The sequence below is a fragment of the Plecotus auritus genome, assembly GCF_963455305.1.
Source record: "Plecotus auritus genome assembly, chromosome: 1".
Taxonomy (NCBI): domain Eukaryota; kingdom Metazoa; phylum Chordata; class Mammalia; order Chiroptera; family Vespertilionidae; genus Plecotus; species Plecotus auritus.
This window is the reverse complement of record NC_137770.1, coordinates 62,539,940-62,561,102: the sequence shown is the minus strand read 5'-3', so window position 1 is coordinate 62,561,102 and position 21,163 is coordinate 62,539,940. Positions and strand designations below refer to the sequence as shown.

Genomic DNA, 21,163 nt, shown 5'->3' with positions numbered 1-21,163 from the left:
GGCCCATTTCTCTTTAGCTTAGCATTATATGTAAGGCTTTCCAAGTAAAAAGTGTGCGGGGGAAGGTCCCTGTACTCAAGGAAGGAACCTTTATTGAGCATGTGCTAAGTGCCAGACACAGGTGCTTTCACATAGGCACCTACTATGCATTTGGTCCTCACAACTCATGCTTTAACCCTGCTTTACAGATAAGGATACTAAGGCTCTCAGAGCTAAGTTGTTCAGCCTCACGTCTAATGAAGCCACAGCATGTGCGTGGGCTCTCAGACACCCTCGCCCCCAAACTTCAGATCTGCTCGCTCACCTCCCCATCCCCAAGCATGTACCCCAGCTACTCCTCTTTCCCACGCCTGCGCCCCAGACCCTGGAAAGCCAGTAAAACCTAGGGCAGGCCTGGTCTGTATCTGAGCCTGGTCTGTATCTGAACTGGCTCACGCACCCACCTGCTCCCCACAAGCTTGAAGAGCCCTTGCCACCCTTCCTCTCTGTAGCCCTAGCTTCTCAAAGAGCCTGCACAGCTTTTCCCTAAGGCTGAGGCTATCCTCGCCTGCAGAGCGCTTATGGGATTCGGAAGCAGAATCCGGGAGAAAACGCAGGGGAGGAGGGATGGAGAACCCCGAGCGGCTGGGACCAGCAAGGGGGTCTCGCCTCCACGCGGCCGCGGCGCGGCGCGGCGCTGGAACTACGCTTCCCAGCCTGCTCCGCTGCTGCCGCGCGCCGGGCGCCGTGCCCGCCGTCCGGGAGCCGCCTGTTGATCGCGCGCTCGCCTGGCCACGGCGCGCCCTGCTAGCGGCCCCGCTTTCTCGGGGCTGACTGACTGACGGCTCGCACCGCCGGCTCCGGGATGGACGCACGAACGGGTGAGCGCGCAGGGGCTGGGTGGGGGCCAGCCGGGACCAGGCGCGGTGTGCAGCCCCGGTCCGTAGCGCGGGGATGGCCGCGCCCTCCTGCAGCTGGAGGATGCTCCGCGGCGTCGGCGCTCAGCCGACCGGCTGGGCGCGGAGAGCGGGGCCGCCTCGTGCCTCCCGGCCGCGCGGGCTGCGCGGGGCTACGCTGAGGAGAGCGCTGCACCGGGCTACGCGGGCGGGAGGCAGGGTCCCACGCCTGGCACTGCCGCTCCGCAGCCTCTGCAGCCGCCGTGCCGCAGCAGTGAGGGCGCGGTCTCCTGCCCTCCCCGGGCTGCGGCTGGGTTTTTCCACCCTGGGCTTTGTTTCCCACTTTCTCCTCTCCTGTGAACGTTTGACAAGCTCCTGGAGCCCGGTTGACGCCTCTCCCTGCATCGCCTCTCACTGCACCGTTACCTTGGGCAACGGGGAAGGGTGGACCCCGGCTAACGTCCTTTTCTAAGATCTCCGGAGCTGTCACCCACAGGCGTTTCAGCTTTCAGAGAGGGGCCTGATGCAGGTCCTCGGGACCCTTATATTTTTCCTGGTTAAAGAAATGGTAGCAAGTGCTCCCATGGGTCTTCTTAAATTTTCCGTTGATGTGCAGAAATTAAGATTGATTTTTAAATGCCGTAATAATAATATTTATAGAATTCTTCTAATGGGAATTGTTACTTAAAGTATCCAAAGGTGATGCAGGCCAAATGCAAATTAGCAATGAAATGGTACGGCTTCGTCCTGCCCTTTAAACACCTGAATCACGAGGCACTTGGAAAGGGAATGAAAAGAACATCGGAGCAGGTGTTTTTAAGATGGGTTCTTGTCCTGGCTCTACCATTGAGAAGCTGAGGGACTCGGGGCAAGTCCCTTCACCTCTCTGAGCCTCTTCCAATGGGACATGTGGGTAAATGATTTCTAAACCTCTGTTCTCCCAGGACTCATATCAGGGAACTGAAGAGATGAGGATGCTCTGTTCAGCACCATCATGAAAAGCCTGGTTGTGACAGAACAAGTGGCTTTACCCTAGTGAGGAGCAAAGATTGTTCGTGCTTAGGCAATCTAATCTTTTAAAAAAGTGATTTCCTCTATCTACGCTCTTTAACCCAATAAATATGCGTAACCACTGTTTTAATTTTTGTAGATTACTGTAAATTTTGTAGGCAACATGTTATGTTCGTTTTTTATTTGCTGAAGGTGAGGTCAGGGTGAGGCAGCAATAGTAGACGTGGTGAGTAAGGCTGTGGGGGGGAAAAGCCCAGCAAGAACTAACCAGAGAGAATATACACTGAGGAAAGCGAGGACAGGTGCTGTGGATTCATGTGAATAATAAATACTACACAATAGAAGGCATGAGAGAGCCAGAAAACCAGTGCAATGCCAGCCCTGCCATAACTGATTCAGACAAGGACTCATCCAAGGCACACAACCTCTGAGCGAAAGGTTGTTGAACAGTACTCTCACATTATTTCAAAGTATCTCACCAGAGATTACTGAGGAAACCTGTGCCCTCCAGTGTAGAGATGAGGAGGTTACCACTTTAACCTAATGATCAGGCTTACCAGTACCTAGAATGGGTCTCCTTTCGGATGCAATGAGGCCATAACTTCACTATGGAGTGTTCTTGCCAAAAAGACTGGAGGAAGCGGGAGTATGGTAGTTTAAAATACGCAAGTGATGTGACAACCAATTCGGGTATGTGAACTTGGGATCCTAGATCAGCGGGGAAAAAAAGAGCTATAAAAGATGATTTGGCCCTAGCTGGTTTGGCTTAGTGGATAGTGTGTCGACCTGCAGACCGATTCCCATCAAGGGCACATACCTCAATTGCAGGCTCCTCCCCAGCCCCGGCCCTGGTCAGGGCGTGTGCAGGAGGCAACCAATCGATGTGTTTCTCTCACATTGATGTTTCTCTGTCTTTCCCTCTCTCTTACACTCTCTCTAAAAAAAATAAAAAATAATAACTAACTAAATAAATAAATAAAAATAAAAGATTATTTGGTGACAATTGGGGAAAGTTGAATATGGACTGAATATTAGATAATATTATGGAATTACTTTTAATTTCCTTAGGTGGAGTAGTGGTACTGTGGTTGCGTAGGACACTGCCCTTATTCTTTCGAGATGTGGGTGCTAGAGGCAAAGTGTTAATGACATCTGCAACTTTCAGCTGGTTCAGGAAAAAAGGTCTAAGAGTCGGGGAGCAAGCTCAGAAATACAGCAAAGGGATGACATTTGGTGAATCAAAGACAGTAGTATACAGGTACTTACTACTGTATTATCCTTTTGCCTTTTGGTAGATTGAAACTCTTTAAATAAAATAATTGGGGGATATTAATAAAATAAATAAGGAGAAAGCACTGTGGAGGGCTGTGTGGTTGGTGACAGACAGCTGCAGTGAAGCTGTGGGGAACTCATCGTAAATCTGTGGATTCAAGTTCCCAACATGGAAATCCTATTGCAGGTATGGGTGGGGTCAGGGAAAGTTCCCGTTTCTGGTTTATTTTGGCTACTATCAATCATTGTCTTAGAACACCCCATCTCCTACCTCTAACCTCAAATATTAATAATTCCCAAACCTTAGAAATTCTAGACCTACCCAAGAACCATGTTGAAATACTGTCCCTTTCCTCTCTATGTTCAAGATCTGTGTAAACGTAGAAGGACATCCCAGGTGGTGGCTCTTTTTCTTTTGAGTTAGGGAAGTGTGGGAGGAAAAACATTCAGCTTTTTGATAGAAGAGAATTTGTAGGGTTTCCTTTCATTCCCTTTATTTGTAAATCACATACAACCAAATGTTTCCTTATAGACTATAAGTGGTTCAAAAAGGTTCATAGAAGGCATGTGCAAAAGAGACTTCCTATTTCCAGACCAAGAAAACAGAAATAACTTTTGTTTGTTTGTTTTTTAATCCTCACCCAATGATATTTTTCCATTGATTTTTAGGGAGAGTAGAAGAGAGAGGGAAAGAGAGAGAGAAACATCGATGTGAGAGAAACACATTGATTGATTACCTCCTTCATGTGCCCGAACAGAACCTTTTGTTACAATGATATTTTTGCTATCCCTGAAATATATATATTCCTGTTTTTAAATTTTGCCCTCCTGTTTTGGCATCTCTTTCATGTGGTTTGCCAGTATCCTGGATTTCCCTAGTGACAGCTGAATAGAGTGGGAATGAGAAGATCACCTCTCGTACTGTAGATAACAGGAGTTCATGAAACAGGGCAAAAGGCTAGCCCTGCCAAGCCTGGACATAGGAGTAAGAAGCAAATCTGAGGCACCAGTCCTAAGAAGGAAACAGGAGGCCTCTCATCCGAGTAGTTGGAGGGGTCCAGAATCTAGTGAGCTGGGCTGCTGTTCTGCAGTATATGCAAGGAAGACCATCTCTGTTGTGTATAGCTGACAACCATTCTGACTGGGCAGTGCCTGTTCCATACCAGTTGCTAAGTGTTTTGCATCACTTGGTAAGCATTCGTGAGTCAAGGTCCACACACTACCCATAAGTCATAACAAAGCATTGGCCAAAACCTGGGATACCGATGTCAGAGAAAGAGACCAGATAGGTGGGTCAGAACCTACATAAGCAGGCAGAAGTGAGTCAAAAGACAAAAAGTAGGGAACCCATAGTGCCAGTCAGTCAGGAATTGAGAAGCTCATAACTTCCTGAAGGCAAGAGGAGAAAACATGGCTAGCACCAGTAGGCAGTTAAAAACTAAGATGACACAGATACCCAAGTGGAATGCAAGGAGGTAGAAACAGGGGCTCCCCAGCAGACGGACAATAGGGCCAGACAAAGGGGGAAGGCAGCAGCAGGGAGTAGAACCTGACAAGAGAATTAGAAACCAGGTGGCAGTCTGGGCAGACAGCAAGACTTTCATGCTAAAGAGCTTCTGCTACAGCCAAGACGTTTCTTGGCTACTTCATACCCAGGTGGAAACCTATCTCATATTTTCGAAAGCCTACACATGGTGGCTTGCTACACCTGGCAACACTGACTCCGAGCCCTTATAGGATGCTGTCTCTCTCTGTTCAACAGATCCTGACAAGGATAACAGAGGTAACAAATATCTCAAATAGAAGATTACCCCCAGGCCAGGGACAAATGAGAAATGGTTTTGACTGAGGGTTTGCATGTGATAGACACTGAACCTAGTACACACATGATCACATTTAGCATCATCTCCACCTTCTGAGAGAGTACTGGTTTTTGCTCATTTTAGAGAGAAAGGAACAGAGGCTCAGAGATTTGTCACGCATTCATGGATCTATAACCATTAAACCCAGGGCTGGTTGACTCCAGGACTCTCATGCTTTTTTTTTTAATTGATATTTCACAGAGAGGAAGGGAGAGGGATAGAGAGCTAGAAACATCGATGAGAGAGAAACATCGATCAGCTGCCTCCTGCACACCTCCCACTGGGGATGTGCCCGCAACCAAGGTACATGCCCTTGACCGGAATCGAACCCGGGACCCTTCAGTCCGCAGGCCGACGCTCTATCCACTGAGCCAAACCGGTTTTGGCTCTCATGCTTTTTTTTAGCCTTCCATCTTCTGAACCTAGAGGGGCATGGTCACTGGCGGGCACATAGTTTTAAAAGTAGACTTTTAAAGCACAATTTGAGCTATGCCAAAGCACAATTTGAGCTATCCTAACTTTTGTGTTGTAAGATTGGCAAGTTAAGAACAAATAGTCTCAGATACAAACTCTTCATCCCCCTTTCAGCTTGTTCCCTCCAATTGCCTTGTCACATTTTTTAGCCTGAAATTCCTCCTTATTCCAACCTCTTCTCTGTCCTTTATCTCCTGCAAGAATATTCTAGAATATGGCAGAAGCCATTTGGTTGTTTTAAAAAAAAAGAAATAAAAATCCGGGGATATAAATAACATAGTAAGTACATAAAGAGATGACTATGCCATCTTAAAATAGCTAGATTCCAAAGCACAGGCTATGTGTTTTGTACACATCTTTGTATTTACCCACAGCTAGAAAGGAATTAAGTATGTAAGATCAATTCAAGTTTTATTGGAGGATATGTAAATATGTTGATTTTATTCTAATTTATTTGTTTTAGAAAATGCAGATTTGGCTCTTGTATCGATTGGCTCTTGTAAAAATTATTATGAAATATTGAAGATGTGTGATAAAGAATAACAACTTCAGCCCTGACTGGTTTGGCTCAGTGGATAGAGCGTCGGCCTGCGGACTGAGAGGTCCCAGGTTCAATTCCGGTCAAGGGCATGTACCTTGGTTGCGGGCACATCCCCAGTAGGAGGTGTGCAGGAGGCAGCTGGTCGGATGTTTCTCTCTCATCAATGTTTCTGACTCTCTGTCCCTCTCCCTTCCTCTCTGTAAAAAATCAATAAAAGATATATCAAAAAATAAATAAAAAAGAATAACAACTTCTCCCTTATTGACGACCCCCACTTGAGATTAAATCATTACCAGTACAGTTGAAGCCCTAGTCCCCCTTCTCCAGTCAAATCCCCCTCCCCCACAATGTGGTCTGTCCTTTCCATGAGCAGTCTTTCGGGTCTTTCCTAGGTAGGTATGTACTCCAAAGCAACTTGTGGCACTGTTTTGCCCATTTAAAAAACTTTTCACTAGGTTTTTACGAGTAGTTTTTGTTTGTTCTTTTGTAAAAATTACTCTCTGGTTTGGATTGATTTTAATAAATGGGGCTGCTTGTTTTGGTTTTGGTTATTAGTCTTTGTGTATAGGCAGGGCCAAAGGCTGGACACTTCATGTTGTATCTGATTTTCCTTTTTCATACCACAGTTACACAAAGAAGGCAGTGGAAAGAAAAGCAAAGAAAGCCACACTCCTTGATTTCTTTCTCAGGGCTTATACCTTTAGGTAATAGTAAGAGTACATGAGAGCCCAAGTCATTCTTTCTTCAGCTCAAGTCCCTACTCCTGTTTTCCATTTTCCTGACTTGGCTCAGTATGTGTGTGCCCACCTGGATTCCTGAAGCTGTATTTGGCCTTGCTTCATTCCAGGGTGCACATTAGTATCTTGTTGAATGTTGAGTGCTTGCCGTGGGACAGACTCTCTTCTGGAGGTGAGGCCGTGGCAGTGCTTTGCAAACTTTCCACTGTGGCCTCACTAACAGGAGAGGATAAATATGAACCCTTCTGGGCCTGGGTGGGGCTAAAGCAGGTCAGCCATGAGCCAGAAATCTGCGACTTGATTTTAAAGGCCATGTGAATGCTGCATTCTTCTCCATAGTGTATCTGTACTTGTTATTAAAAAATAATAACTAGATTTTCCCCAAATCTTCAACTCAAAGTTGTACTCCAAGAGGATGCACCTTTTATTTTTTCTTCTCTGGCTTTGAGATCCCTTGGTACATTGACACAACAAATGCAGTTTTACCAGGTACTGTTCCATAGTATTAACATATGATTGTAGCCCTGGCTGGTGTGGTTCAGCTGGTTGGGTGTTGTCCCATGCACCAAAAGGTTGGTGGTTTGACTCCCAATCAGGTCACATGCCTGGGTTGTGGGTCGATCCATGTTGCACTCTTACATTGATGTTTCTCTCTCTCTCTCCCTCCCTCTTCTTTCTTCTTTCTCTAAAAATCAATAAAAATATTTTTAAAAACCATGTTATTGTAACTACTTAATTGTCTCTCTCACTGCTAAACCATAAGCTCATTTGGAGCATAGGCTATCATCTGTTTCATTTGCTCCTGTTGTCCCAGCAGTGTCTGGAAAACATGACTTTCAAGAGATATTTGTTGAATGAATATGCCAACCTGAGCTGGAGAAGGAATATAAAGAATTTTTATATTGTCCCTGTCCTCTGAGAGTTTGTGGTGTATTTGGAGAGAGAACCATAGATGTAACATACATGAAAAGATAATGGGAGAGCAAGGAATGAACAGCAAATTGTTAACACAGGCGATTCGAGTTGAGGAAGCAGAGCAACTTCTATGGGCTTATGTGGCCTCAGAAAATTCCGTGACAGAGGGTGGAGGCAGTGGATATAGGAATGAGCTCTGGACCAGTGGGTCACTTTACCTCTCTCAGCTCATTTCCTTCACCAGACATTTATTTGTTGGATGCCTACTCTGGTTCAAGGCCTGTGCTGAGAGCCAGGATTACAACAGTGACTGAAGTCCCCACCCTCACAAAGATAAGCAAGGAAGACAAAGATAAGATAAGCAATTGCAATAAAGTCAAGGATAGTTCTGACTGAGGGGTATGCCATGGGGATGGAGAGTAACTCAGACCTTGCCTGGGGGTCGGAACAAGGCCTCTCTGAGGAGCTGAAGCTTGCATTGAGACTAGAAGATGAGTAAGACAGCAACGAGCCTGCGGAGGAGGGGGTAGGAGTGCTTGGAGCAAACAACATAAGGCATGATCCAGGAACTGGAAGTGGTCCAGGAGGCTGGAGCCAGGAGGAGATTAGGAGGGCGGTGGGGAGTGCAGTGCAAGATGAGGCTGGTGAGGATGACAGAGGCCAGACTGTGAATCTGAACTGTATCCTCCAGGCAATGGGAAGCCTCTGGAGAATTTTAATAACTAGAGCAGAGTTGTTTAAAAAGATCTCTTTGGTCATTTTTATGTCGAATAGATCAAAGGGATAAGAGGGATGGGTCAGTGAAGTAGGTGGGTTCTTAACAGGTTTAGGTAAAGAAAGGATTTGGTGATTGATGGGTGGAGAGGAAGACAAGGAAGACAAGGTATCAAGAATGGCTCCCTGGTTTCGGGGCCAACCTCCAGAAGTTAGAAATTCTAGAGGAGGAGAAGCTATTTGGAAGGAAAGATGATGACATCTGAAGAAGCCTGAGGCAGCCAAGTAGAGATGTCAGTTCAGCAGTTGGAAATATATAAATCTCGCCCAGCTGGTGTGGCTCAGTGGTTGAGCATCGACCCATGAACCAGGAGGTCACATTTCTCTTCCCAGTCAAGGCACATGCCCGGGTTGCAGGCTCGATGCACGTAGGGGGCTTGCAGGAGGCAGTCAATCAATGATTCTCTTTTATCACTGATGTTTCTATCTCTCTCCCTCTCCCTTCCTCTCTCTGAAATCAATAAAAACATATTTTTTAAAAGAAAAGAAAAGAAATATATAAATCTAGCCCTCAGGGACAAAGTCTAAAACAAAGATACAGATTTGAGGATCTTTGGGGTATGGATAATAATTAAAACGTTGGAGGAGATGAATTCCCCCAGGAAAAATGTGTAGTGTGAGAAAAGTTCTAAGAGAGGACCTTGCAGCCTGCTAGTATGTAAGGTGGAAGAAGAGGAATTGGCAAGGAGACTGAATAGCCCGGCCAGTGTGACTCAGTGGTTGAGCGTCGACCTAGGAACCAAGAGATGGCTGGTTCAGTTCCCACTCAGGGCACATGCTCTGGTTGCAGGAGGCAGCCAATCAATGATTCTCTCTTATCATTGATGTTTCTACCTCCCTCTCCCTTCCTCTGAAATCCATAATATATATATACTAGAGGCCTGGTGCAAGAAATTCGTGCATGTGGGGGGGGGGTGTCCCTCAGCCCAGCCTTGCACCCTCTCCAATCTGGGACCCCTCGAGGGATGTCCGACTGACCGTGCTTTGCAAACTTTCCACTGTGCAGTCGGACAGTCAGACATCCCTCTCACAATCCAGGACTGCTGGCTCCCAACTGCTCGCCTGCTTGCCTTCCTGATTGCCCCTAACTGCTTCTGCCTGCCAGCCTGATCACCCCCTAACCACTCCCCTGCCAGCCTGATTGATGCCTAACTGCTCCCCTGCCAGTCTGTTTGCCCCTAACTGCCTTCCCCTGCAGGCTTGATCGCCCCAACTGCCCTCTCTTGCAGGCCTGGTCCCTCCCAACTGCCCTCCCCTGCTGGCCTGATTGCCCACAACTGCCCTCCCTTGCAGGCCTAGTTCCTCCCAACTGCCCTCCCCTGCTGGCCATCTTGTGGTGGCCATCTTGTGTCCATATGGGGGCAGGATCTTTGACCACATGGGGGCAGCCATCTTGTGTGTTGAGTGATGGTCAATCTGCATATTACTCTTTTATTAGATAGGATGTATATATGACCGAGTTGGAATGATCAGAGAAGTAGGAGGAAAACCATCTATGCTGCTGGACTGGGTGATCTTTAAGGCCTCAGTCAGCTCTGACAGTCTGTGGTCCCAGAGCTGGAATCTAAGCCAGAGCACATGGATAAGCCATGAGAACAGAGGACATTCCAAGTAATATTACTATATCAGCCAAGGTCCCAATAAAAAACAGAGGACACACTCAAACTGAATAATTAGAAGGAATTTTAATAAAGAGGCTATTTACAAAGATGTGGGGAGGGTTTAAGAAATCTACTACGTCAGAAATCTGGCCCTAGCCACAGAGAGATCCTTCACCACCCCAAAGACTACAGAGAAGGCTGCCTGATAGGAGATGTGGCCTCTGGACCCACCTTCCTCCCCTCTCCCCCTGCCCTCCAGTTTCCTGGTACTTGCCTCCTATTGGCCAAACAAAAGCCAGAGAGCAAGGAAGCCACTGATGCTGTGTAAATACATCATGTTCCTGGGGCACAGAGCAGGGTGGGGAGTGGATGTGGAGGGACAAACAAGATATCCGCAACAAGTACGTGGGAAAATAGAAGTGTATGGATAAGAGCATGCATTAGTTTCTTGTTGCTGCTGTCACAAATTTGGTGACTTAAAACAACAAATTTATTATCTTACAGTTTGGGGAGTTAGAAGTCCAAAGCAGGTTTCATCAGGCTAAAATCAGTGCATTCCTTTCTGAAGGCTCTGGGGGAGAATCCACTTCCTTGCCTTTTCCAGTTTCTCTAGGAACCCTCCCCCTCCCCCGCCCTTCTACCCCTTCCTCCACCTTCAAAACAATTGCATCTGCTTCTTTGGTCACAGCTTGTTCTCTGATTCCTGTTTTCTTTTTTTAAGAGCCCTTGTGATTAGTTGAGCCCACCCAGATAATCCAGGATAACCTCCCCATTTAAAAAATTTGTATTTGCCCTAACTGGTTTACCTCAGTGGATAGAGTGTTGGCCTGAGGACTGAAAGGTCCCAGATTCGATTCCGGTCAAGGGGTCAAGGGCACGTACCTTGGTTGCGGGCACATCCCCAGTAGGAGGTGTGCAGGAGGCAGCTGGTCGATGTTTCTCTCCTATTGATGTTTCTAACTCTCTATCCCTCTCCCTTCCTCTCTGTAAAAAAAATCAATAAAATATATTTTTTAAAAATTTGTATTTAATCACACCGGTCTCTTTGCCATGTAAGTAACATTCCCAGGTTCTGGGGATTAGCATGTGGACATCTTTAGGGCGGCATTATTCTGCCTACAATATAGAGCAAATAAACCATTTTGACTGGATTGGAGGGCTCCCTAGGAAAGTAATAAAAACAGGAAGGGCAGAACAAAGCCAACTTATGGGAGCTTAAATGCTAAACTGTCTGAACGTTTTTCTATAGAGAAGCGGGAGCCATTGGAAGTCCTTCACCAGGGTAGTGGCCTGTTAGTAGTGTTAAGAAAGATGATCTGACCTGGGTGTTCTGGGTGGCTTAGAGGGAAGAACAGAAACCTTTCAAGATGCAATTAGAGTAGTCCAGGCCCAGCGGAACCAAAGTCTGGAACAAGAATGACAGGAAGGGATGGTGTGAAAAGTACAGTGCAGTAAGATTCTGTAAGAGGGCTAACCAACTGGGCATGGAAGGAAGGGGAGGAATCTGAGCTTTGGAAGTGACTAACCGGTAGATTATTGGTACGACCTAGAAAATCAGGAGAGCAAATCTGTTTCCGGGGAAGACAATGAGTTGGGGTATAGTCGTAGAGTCCTGGAATAGCAATACAAATAGAATCTTATCAATGTTAAGATGCTGCCTATTGTAAACACATGAATATTTTATGTGCCACTGAGGAAAGATTAAAATATGGTGCAGGCCTTCTTAAATATATAATTTTTACTTTATTGAAAGAGCTATTTTAGCCTTACACAGAGATTTTTTAAGTCTTTTAATTGACATACAATAAATTGCACATATTTAAAGTGTTTACAGTTTGATACGTTTTGATATCCGCATGCATCTATGACACTATCAGCACAATCAAGGTAGTTCATAACCCCCAAATTGCCTCTTTTTTTTATAATATACTTTTATTTTTTAATTAGAGTTGAGGTACAGTACAGTTTCAGGTGTACTCCCCAGTGATTGGACATTTATATAACTTACAAAGTGATCATCCCGATAAATCTAGTACCATCTAACACCATACATCCTATCTAATAAAAGAGTAATATGCAAATTGACCATCACTCCAACACACAAGATGGCTGTCCCCATGTGGTCAAAGATGGCTGCTCCCATGTGGACACAAGATGGCCACCACAAGATGGCCGGCAGGGGAAGGCAGTTGGGAGGGACCAGGCCTGCAGGGGAGGGCAGTTAGGGGTGACCAGGCCTGCAGGGGAGGGCAGTTAGGGGTAACCAGGCCTGCAGGGGAGGGCAGTTAGGGGCAAACAGGCTGGCAGAGGAGTGGTTAGGCGGTAATCAGGCTGGCAGGCAGAAGCAGTTAGGGGCAATCAGGAAGGCAGGCAGGCGAGCAGTGGGAGCCAGCAGTCCTGGATTGTGAGAGGGATGTCCAACTGCCCGTTTAGGCCCAATCCAGGACCAGGCCTAAACGGGCAGTCGGACATCCCTCAAGGGTTCCCACATTGGAGAGGGTGCAGGCTGGGCTGAGGGACACACCCTCCCTGTGCACGAATTTCATGCACCGAGCCTCTAGTAGTTATTATAATATTGCTGGCTATATTTCCTATGCTGTACTTTACATCCCCATGACTATTCTGCACCTACTAATTTGTACTTCTTTTTTTTTAATTCTTATTGTTGAAAGTATTACATATATTCCCTTTATCCCCGCTAGCCTGCCCCTCCTTCCAGCCCAGGCCTTCACCTCTTATTGTCTTTGTCCATTGGTTATGCTTACTAGTATATGCATGCAAGTTCTTTGGTTTATCTCTTAAACCCCCCACCTCCACCCAACCTCCCTGCCTTCCTTCTGAGGTTTGATTGTCTGTTCGATGCTTCTGTGTCTCTGGATTCATTTTTGTTCATCAGATTATGTTATATTCCACAAATGAGTGAGATCATGTGATACTTGCCCCTTTGTAATTTCTCCCCCTGTCTCTCCCTACCTCCCTTCAATCTGTAAGCAACTACTGATTTGCTTTCGGTCATATAGCTCAGTCTACATATTCTAGAATTTTAGATAAATGTAATTATATCATATACATTCCTTTGGGTCTGGCTTTTTTCATTCAGTATAATTATTTTGAGGTTCATCCACGTCATCATGTGTATCAATAGTTCATTCGTTTTTATTTCTGAGTAGATTCCATTATGTGGGCATACCACACTTTGTTAATCCATCCACCTACTAATGACCATTCAGATTGTTTGCAGTTTTTGTCTGATACAAATAAAGCTGCTCTAAACATACACAGATTTTTAAAATACCATACCATCCCTGTGCAACATAAAAAGGGAAAATGCAAGTGAAATGAATTGGCCGATATTCTTAAAACTTCTTCATGTTCAGATTCCAACTTTTTAAATCATTTTTTGACTCATAGTCATCAATGTCTGTTTTGTTTCCATCCAGTGCCTTCTCCTTGCCATCAAAAATGGTAATTTTATAAAAGTCATTGATGTTGGGTCTTAAACCAATCTGTAATTATATGGAACTGGCCTAATCTGGACCTTCCTTTGGGAGTGTTGCTAAATACACGTGAGTCGCCATGTCTCCCACTTCCTCCCCACTAGGTTTTAAAGAGTCCCTGGAATTTTTTTCCAAATCCCCGACACCTATTCTGCTAGTTTTGAAGCTGGTGCTTTTGATATTTATGCATATGTAGGCTGTGACAAGTCTTTCTTGACTGCTGCTGTGTCAGTGGTTGAGAGCCATCAATTGTCAGATAAATGTCAATTTCAGAATGTTGAATTGTGGGAAACTGTTCATCTTTGAATCCGTAGGTAAGGTAGTTTAACCAATATGTTTGATGGCTAGGAGCCTGGCTGATTGAGATCCTTGTCCATAGCCACTCCGTAAATTGGTGGTAGCTGGGACCAGAACAAAGTGTATATGGTGTAGTTGGTTTCTCTGACTTCAGTGGGATGAATTTTGTTTCGTTTTTACTGGAATATAGCCATTGAAACTGAAAGAAGGTGGGCTTATGAAAGGGAAAGAGAGTTACATTATATATGGAAATGACACAAATAGAAAACCACAAACTTGAATATGGTGAATAGTTGAATTAATAAAGAGAGGGAAACAACATTCTTTCCATGCCAAACCATTTTTCATTCTTACTGTTCGAATTATCTTATTAAAAACGGCTTCTCAGATCATTCCTCTACTTTAAAAATTTGGCGTGGTCCTTATCTCCCAACAGAATAAAGCCCGGGTTCCTAGGCAAGGCATATAGGGAAGGCCCTTCACAGATGTCTTCCTTGTCTTTCCTCTTCCCTCCTGGCAACTCTCCCCTCTAGACACACAAGCATTCCCCAACTTACCATGTACTTTCTGATCTTTGTGCCTTTGTTTACACTGTTCCGTTTTCCTAAGAATGACCCTTCCCCACTCACGTCTACCCTGTGACCTCTATGACCTCTTCCTTCAAGTTTCAAACTCAACCTCTTTTGCACAGTGTCCCCTCAAACCCTAGATCCCCTTATCCAATAATTATCTCCTTATATGTTTTAAACCTACTTTATACATTAGATTTATTATAACACTTACCCTATTTGTGTGTCTCACTGAGCTGTGATCTTCTTGGGGAAGGGTCATATCTTGTTTGCCTTTGTATTCCTGTTTTCCAGAACTCTGCCTGGTAATTAGTGGGCATACAGCAAATATTAATTGCCTTGAAACATTTGACATATAGTAATACCTCCTAAGGAGAAACACAATCAGTTGAGTACATTGTTATTTCCTGAATGCAGTATTATCTTTCTAAGAATACCTATAAAATCCTCTGCAAAGAAGAAGGGATTGAGTAAGAATTTCACTGTGAGTGGAAGTTTAGGGGTGAGATGGTATAAAAAGAGGGGATTGAAAGGGGAATGGACTATGAATGTAAAGAATTGAGCAGGATCCCAGGAAACAAAAAGGAAGTAGGACTAAAAGAGAATGGGAGAGGAGGAAAGAAGAACAGAGAGAACAATGGAGAGGGTGAGCATGCAGCCAGGATTTTAGAATCTCCTTAGTCTAATGGCAGGGGGGCTGCTGGACAATGCTTTCTCACATGGATGTTCCAGACTCTCTTTCTGAATGAACCCCATTTTGTATTCTTCACATTACTCTTTCTCTGAAAAGACACAAGTGTGCTGCTCACAACTGCCGTACAATTGGTGCATTGTTCTTCACTGTGTTCTGTGGAAAGCTGGAGGAGGCAGAGTAGTATAGTGGGAAGGCACTCACTACCCTGGGAATCAGAAGGCCACGCACATCTCAGTTCTGGAGCCTCAAGCAAAGCACTTAGCCACTTTTCATCTCAGACTCTTTATCTGTACAATAGGTTATTAATGTCTGTCCAGACTTTCTTTCCAGGTTGTTGTAAAGATCTAAGTAAGTAAAATAATATATATGAAAATACTTTGTAAGTGGTCAGGTTGCTCTACAAATGAAGGTAATGTTACCTTTTTTGTTGAATTATTCGTTCAATAGAGAAACTCCACTGGCAGATAGCATAGCCCTGTCTCCTGTTAATAAATCCTGTTTGCAGAAAGGAGATAACAGTGTTTCTTTCTTATTAGTGGCATTCTGAGGTCTCAGGAAGCTGGCCCATTTAAATGTTCGCGGTCCATGAGAAGGGCATCTGAGAAACCATGGCACTCCCTTTTCAAAAAGAGTTGGAGAAATATAAGAACATTGATGAAGATGAGCTTCTTGGAAAACTCTCAGAAGAGGAATTGAAACACTTGGAAAATGTTCTTGATGACCTAGATCCCGAGGTTAGTGACCTGGAACTGAAGCAGTGTGGTTAGTGATAGTCCCGGATAAATGGCATGGCATGTCCTTAAACAATAGTGTAGAAATCCCTTAGCTCCAAAAGCAAATTGTGTTCTTCCCTGATTGGTCCTGAGTCACTTACTCTACAAAATTTATGGAGAACCTCAGTAACCACAATCTATAATACGATATGGCAAATGTATTTCTCAAAAACAAGTTTAATGTAAATGGGGAAAAGTAGTTTCCATTGATTGATGAAAGACTAGTCTGACTTGGGTGAAAAAAAAAGGGAAAGAGAGAAAAGGAACAAATCTTACCGAGTTTCTTCTGTGAATCACACATTCTGCTGGACATAAAAGCCCCTTAGGTAAAGTGTATTATCCCCATTTCATAAATGAGGGGATAAAGTAGGAGAAGTAATTTACCTAAGATCCCATACTAATAAATGTCAGAGATAATATTTAAACCAGGTCTTTACCCCCAAAGGCAGATCTTTTCTATATCTAGTTTCTTTAAAATGGCCGGTGTGATTCAGTTGGTTGGGCATCATCCTGTACACCGAAAGGTTGCCAGTTTGATTTCGGTCAGGGCACATGCCCAGGTTGCAGGCTCAGTCCCCAGTAGGTGGTGTGCAGGAGGCAGTCAATCGATGTTTCACTCTCACATTGCTGTTTCTCTCTCTCTCTCTCTCCCTCTCCTTTTCTCTCTCTCTAAAAATCAATTAAAAAAATCTTTTTTTTTTAAATGTATAAATAACTTGAAATCTTTGGTAATCCTACAACAATAGGTAGATTAGAATAAGTGACCATAATATCAAATACACTTAAGTGGAGCAAATGCTCTTGATATTATCAAGTACACTAATATTTTCATGGGCTCTTGAAAAGCTAAGTAACTTGTTATAGTGTTTCCTTCAGACCTGCTGGTATTAGCTTAAACTTAGAATCAGTGGCATCCAAAATAATGGTTTTACTACAAATAAAAATGTCACTAAAAATTATTTGTGTGATAATCTGATGTGGCAGGTGCTTTGGATACTGTATTTACTTTTAAAAATATAAGTATTCTGATTGTATTGTTTAAACTTAAGGAAGGAATCTCTAAGCTTAATCAAGCAGGTACCATAATGTTCACTTACCTGCTTGGCTGTTTCCCCAGGAGAAGGGTTGGAAATAAGGGAGAATAGCCATATGGGCTCCTTTGTAGAATCTCCATATGACTGCCTGGGAGCACCTTGGGTGCAGATGTGGCCAAACCTAAGTGGGATCTATGAGGCTGTGGAAGGAGGCTGGCCTTGTGCTGTCATGTTCTAGAAGGCAGCTGCAGAAGTCCCAGAAGCTGCTCCAGCCACATGAGTGCTGCCTGCATTCGGCAGCCCTCCTCTCCTCAGCACAGGATATTAGAGCAGGTAGGGCCTCAGATGTGCCAAAGAACTCCACCCTTAGCTCACATCTCCCCTTGTGCAGCAGAGAAGGGAGGTAACAGAGTATCAGTTGGGCAGGCACCTTCCTTCCTGCTCACACCTCTGTCTCACCAGAGTGCCCTGCTGCCAGCTGGATTCCGACAGAAAGACCAGACCCAGAAAGCAGCCACCGGCCCCTTTGACCGTGAGCACCTCCTCATGTACCTGGAGAAGGAGGCTTTGGAACAGAAAGACAGGGAAGATTTTGTGCCTTTCACTGGAGAAAAGAAAGGTAAGGACAAAGGTGCTCCTAATGTATGTCCTAGAAGGCCAAGCCAGGGAACCGACCTGGGAATGGGAAGTAAGCCCATAATTGGATTCAGTGTTTAAAGGAATCATGGCTGATGGATACATGTCCATGTAGACATTTGTCCAGACCCATAGAATGTACACCCCCAAGAGGGAGCTCTAATGTAAACGCTAAGCTTTGAGTGATAGTGATATCCATGTAGGCTCATTGGTTGTAACAGATGTACCACTCTGCTGTGGGATATCAATAGAGGGGGAAATTGTCAGTGTGGGGCGAAGGGTATATGGGAACTCTCAGTGCTTTCCTGTTGAACCTAAAAACTGCTCTCCAAAATGAAGTTTATTAACTAAGTGAAAAAGAAGCATGGAGGCTAATTAAATGAATACCTAGAGTGTGGTGGTACTCCAATTAGTTCTGTAAAAAAAGAATTATTAACTCCCAAAGACAGTCTTGGGAGTATGAAGTAGAGTTGTGCCCAAGAGAAGGTCCGATAAGCGTGAATGCTCTTAGGCCAGGGCTTTACCCGCTGCAGAAGTCTACTCCATGTCTAGGCATTGGCTGTGTTCCTAGATGTTACCTTGAGAGGTAGAGCAGTAAATCACTCATTCATTCAGCATTGACCTCCTCTGTGCAGAGCCGAGTGCCAGGTGCTGGGACCACAGTGAGTAAGACTCTGCCCTGCCCTCAAAAAGCTTGTGGTCTAGTGAAAGAAACACTATGACAAACCTGGGAAGGCTGTGAGATAGGCATGACAGACTCAAGACAGGAAAACCTTCCTCCTTAGCTCTCGATCCTGAGCCTCTTTAGAGGAAAAAGTGGATATCACTCACCTGTCCAGGTTCTTCAGCTATAGACAACTTGGGCCCATGGGTACTAATAAAATCATTGATAATCTCATGGCAACCACAGTCTAAAAATATATATATATTTTTATTGATTTTTAGAGAGAGAAAGAAAAACAGCTCAAACATCGATTAGCTGCCTCCTGCACAGCCCCCACCGGGGTTCGAGCCCATTACCCCAGCATGTGCCCTAATTGGGAATCAAACCAGCAATCCTTCAGTGCACAGGACAATGCCCAGCCAACTGAGCTACACCAGCCAGGGCTATCAGTCTTTTAAAAACACCAATCAGATCATACTGCTTCCCTGCTTAAAACCCCAAATCCTTACTGTGCTTCTCATAGTCCCCGGAGACTTCTCCCTGCCCACCTCTCTGACAGCCTTCCCTCGCTAAGCCTCAGCCCCAGTATCTTCATTCAGTTCCCAGAACCTGCTGAGTTTTTTTCCCATCTCAGGGTCTTCTCGTGGACTCTTCCCTCTGACCCACATCTCCATTTTTTGCTTTCTAAATCTCAGCTTAAATGCTCAGGCCTCCAGCTTTCCCTCTATCTAAAATAGACCCTTTCTTTCTGCCCTGACACTCATTTGTTACTTTCACAAAAAGTGTTTATCCTTTGTTTATTTGTTTTGGGTTTTCTGTGTTTTCCACATTAGATTGAGATCTCCACAGTGGGGCTGTGTCTCTCTTGCATCCTGGCACAGAAACTGACACGGGGAGGTATTCGATAAATATGGACTCGAATGAACGCCATCTCTGAGCTTCTGTGGGGGTGGGAACACAGCTTCCCTGCTGGCATGAGTCACAGCAGTGCTATCTCCGCTTACACAGCGCCCAGGCTCTCCTCTGAACCAGGCATGTTTGACGGGTCATGCACCATGGATGATGTTATTTTATTAAGAAAGTAAATTTGAACAGTGACAAACCAGGCAAATAACTAAGGATTACCGTAGAAATATGGAACTCTTTCTATGACAACATAGTTGCTATTGAACTAACTTAACTGTGAAATAAAATAAATTATTTAATGTCAAATTTTCAATAAACTTCCCCAGTATGAGGGTAGTGACTGAATAACAAGAAAGCTGTTGTGTTCTGTTCTCAGAGTAGAGGTCTGAGGAGGAGCTGTGATAAATTTCCCTCTCGATCCAGATCAACTTACAGATGGTTCACGGGGGACCTAGGAGTGCAGGAGCAGTCTGAGTTATAAATGGCGATACAAGAGGGGTACAGCTGCACAGGTAGCTTAGGAGAAGGTTGAGAAGCAACACAGTTGAGCAAAATGAGCAGAGAACAAGTTTTCCACACAGAGCAGAGGGATGAGGGTGAGGTGGGGGAGTGTGCAGGGCCCCGGGAAGGACCAGTGGGTGCTCCAGAAGCCATGGGGGGCGATGGTGAGGGCCTCAGGAGAGGGGTGGCACACCTCAGTTCTGAAGGCCGTGTGCCTGAGCTACATTTAACTCTCTGGTGTAGCTTTTTTCACCGATAACTTATTTGGTCGGAGCCCAGGGAATGGCTGTGTGGCAGCCGTTGTCCTGTATGCCGATAGCTGTGGGTCACCTGTGCAACTAGTGTTGGGAGGTACCCTGACCAGTACCAGATTACTTAGAAATCCGAGATCATCCGAGCCAGAAAGACAATGCTTCAGGCTGCAGATACTATGAAAATTAAGTCAGGAATAGCCCCAGTGTCTGAGATGCTATTGATTGGTTGATTTTTCCCCCCCTCTTCTATCTTCTGGCTATTCTCCTGTTTTGTTTCCCAGTGTGCTTTCTTTCCTTCTTGGAAATATGGCAGCTTATATAGTGATCAAAGATAGAGACCTGGCCTGGCCACAAGGAGTGGGCCCTCTTTGGGGTGCCCAGTTCTACCTGGCCCCTGTTTCCTTGTCCAACCATTTGAGAATCTGGTGAACCACTGGGAAGTGTAAAGCCGCTGTAACCAGGGACGTCTCCCAGAGAGTTTTCATGAGGGAGACATGCTGACTTTGGGTTTGCCCCTTTCCTTTACCGTGGGAGTGGGGAAGGCCAGACTAGCCAAGGAGACCTAGAAGGGACTTGGGTCCTAATTGGCTGAAGCTGGAGCCAGCTGTCTGTTCTACCCCAGGGGACAAAGAGGAGAAGAATTGGAGGGGTGAGTCTTTAGGGAACTCTAAAGATCACTATGGAGGAGACCAATTTCAGAGATCATGCCAAGAAGTAAAAGCAGCCCCCAAAAAGAGAGAAACCGAGAGTCAAAGCAGGAGGAATTGGGAAGAGTGTGAGTAGGTCTGGGGTATCGCTATGGTGGCCCCAGTGTGTCTTGGCTTCACCTTTATAGGCCCATGTGGGATGTGGATGTGCTGGCCTGGCTGTAGTCACATCTTCCCGGCAGTGTGATTATTAGTCCAGAGGTTTGGGCAGCGTGGGGGTGGGTTGGGGTGTTGCAGATATTGGCATATTCGGAAGTGAGTAGGGGCAAAATGAATGTAATTCAGTTGGCAGGGTAAGGTGAGAGATGGTGGCAGAGAATGTGCACGTGGGAAGCACAGAGAGCCCTACTGCCCAGATCCCCAGGTCTCTGAGTACGCCAGCCCTGGTTATTTTCTTTTAAATCAGGCTGACTTTGGTATGCTGTAGAGAGGTGGCTGTGTCCCAGTCACTATCTAATCATGTGATCCTAGATAGACCATCCTACTGGTCTACCACCTCAGTTGGTGAGAGGAAAACTCTGGATGATCACATTTGTCCCTGAGGAATCCCGGGGCCATTTGGATGAATC

General features: G+C 45.2%; 1 protein-coding gene across 1 annotated transcript in view; it reads left to right on the top strand.

Annotated features, from left to right (window-relative positions):
• Positions 1 to 709: 709 nt before the first annotated feature.
• TMOD2 (tropomodulin 2) overlaps positions 710 to 21,163 on the top strand; it is a 59,113-nt gene continuing 38,659 nt past the window's right edge. The window contains exons 1-3 of the mRNA XM_080654560.1: positions 710 to 860; positions 15,656 to 15,853; positions 17,389 to 17,545. Of these exons, the coding sequence (XP_080510686.1) occupies positions 15,728 to 15,853; positions 17,389 to 17,545 (283 nt within the window). The 5' untranslated portion in view covers positions 710 to 860; positions 15,656 to 15,727. The remainder of the gene's footprint in view (positions 861 to 15,655; positions 15,854 to 17,388; positions 17,546 to 21,163) is intronic.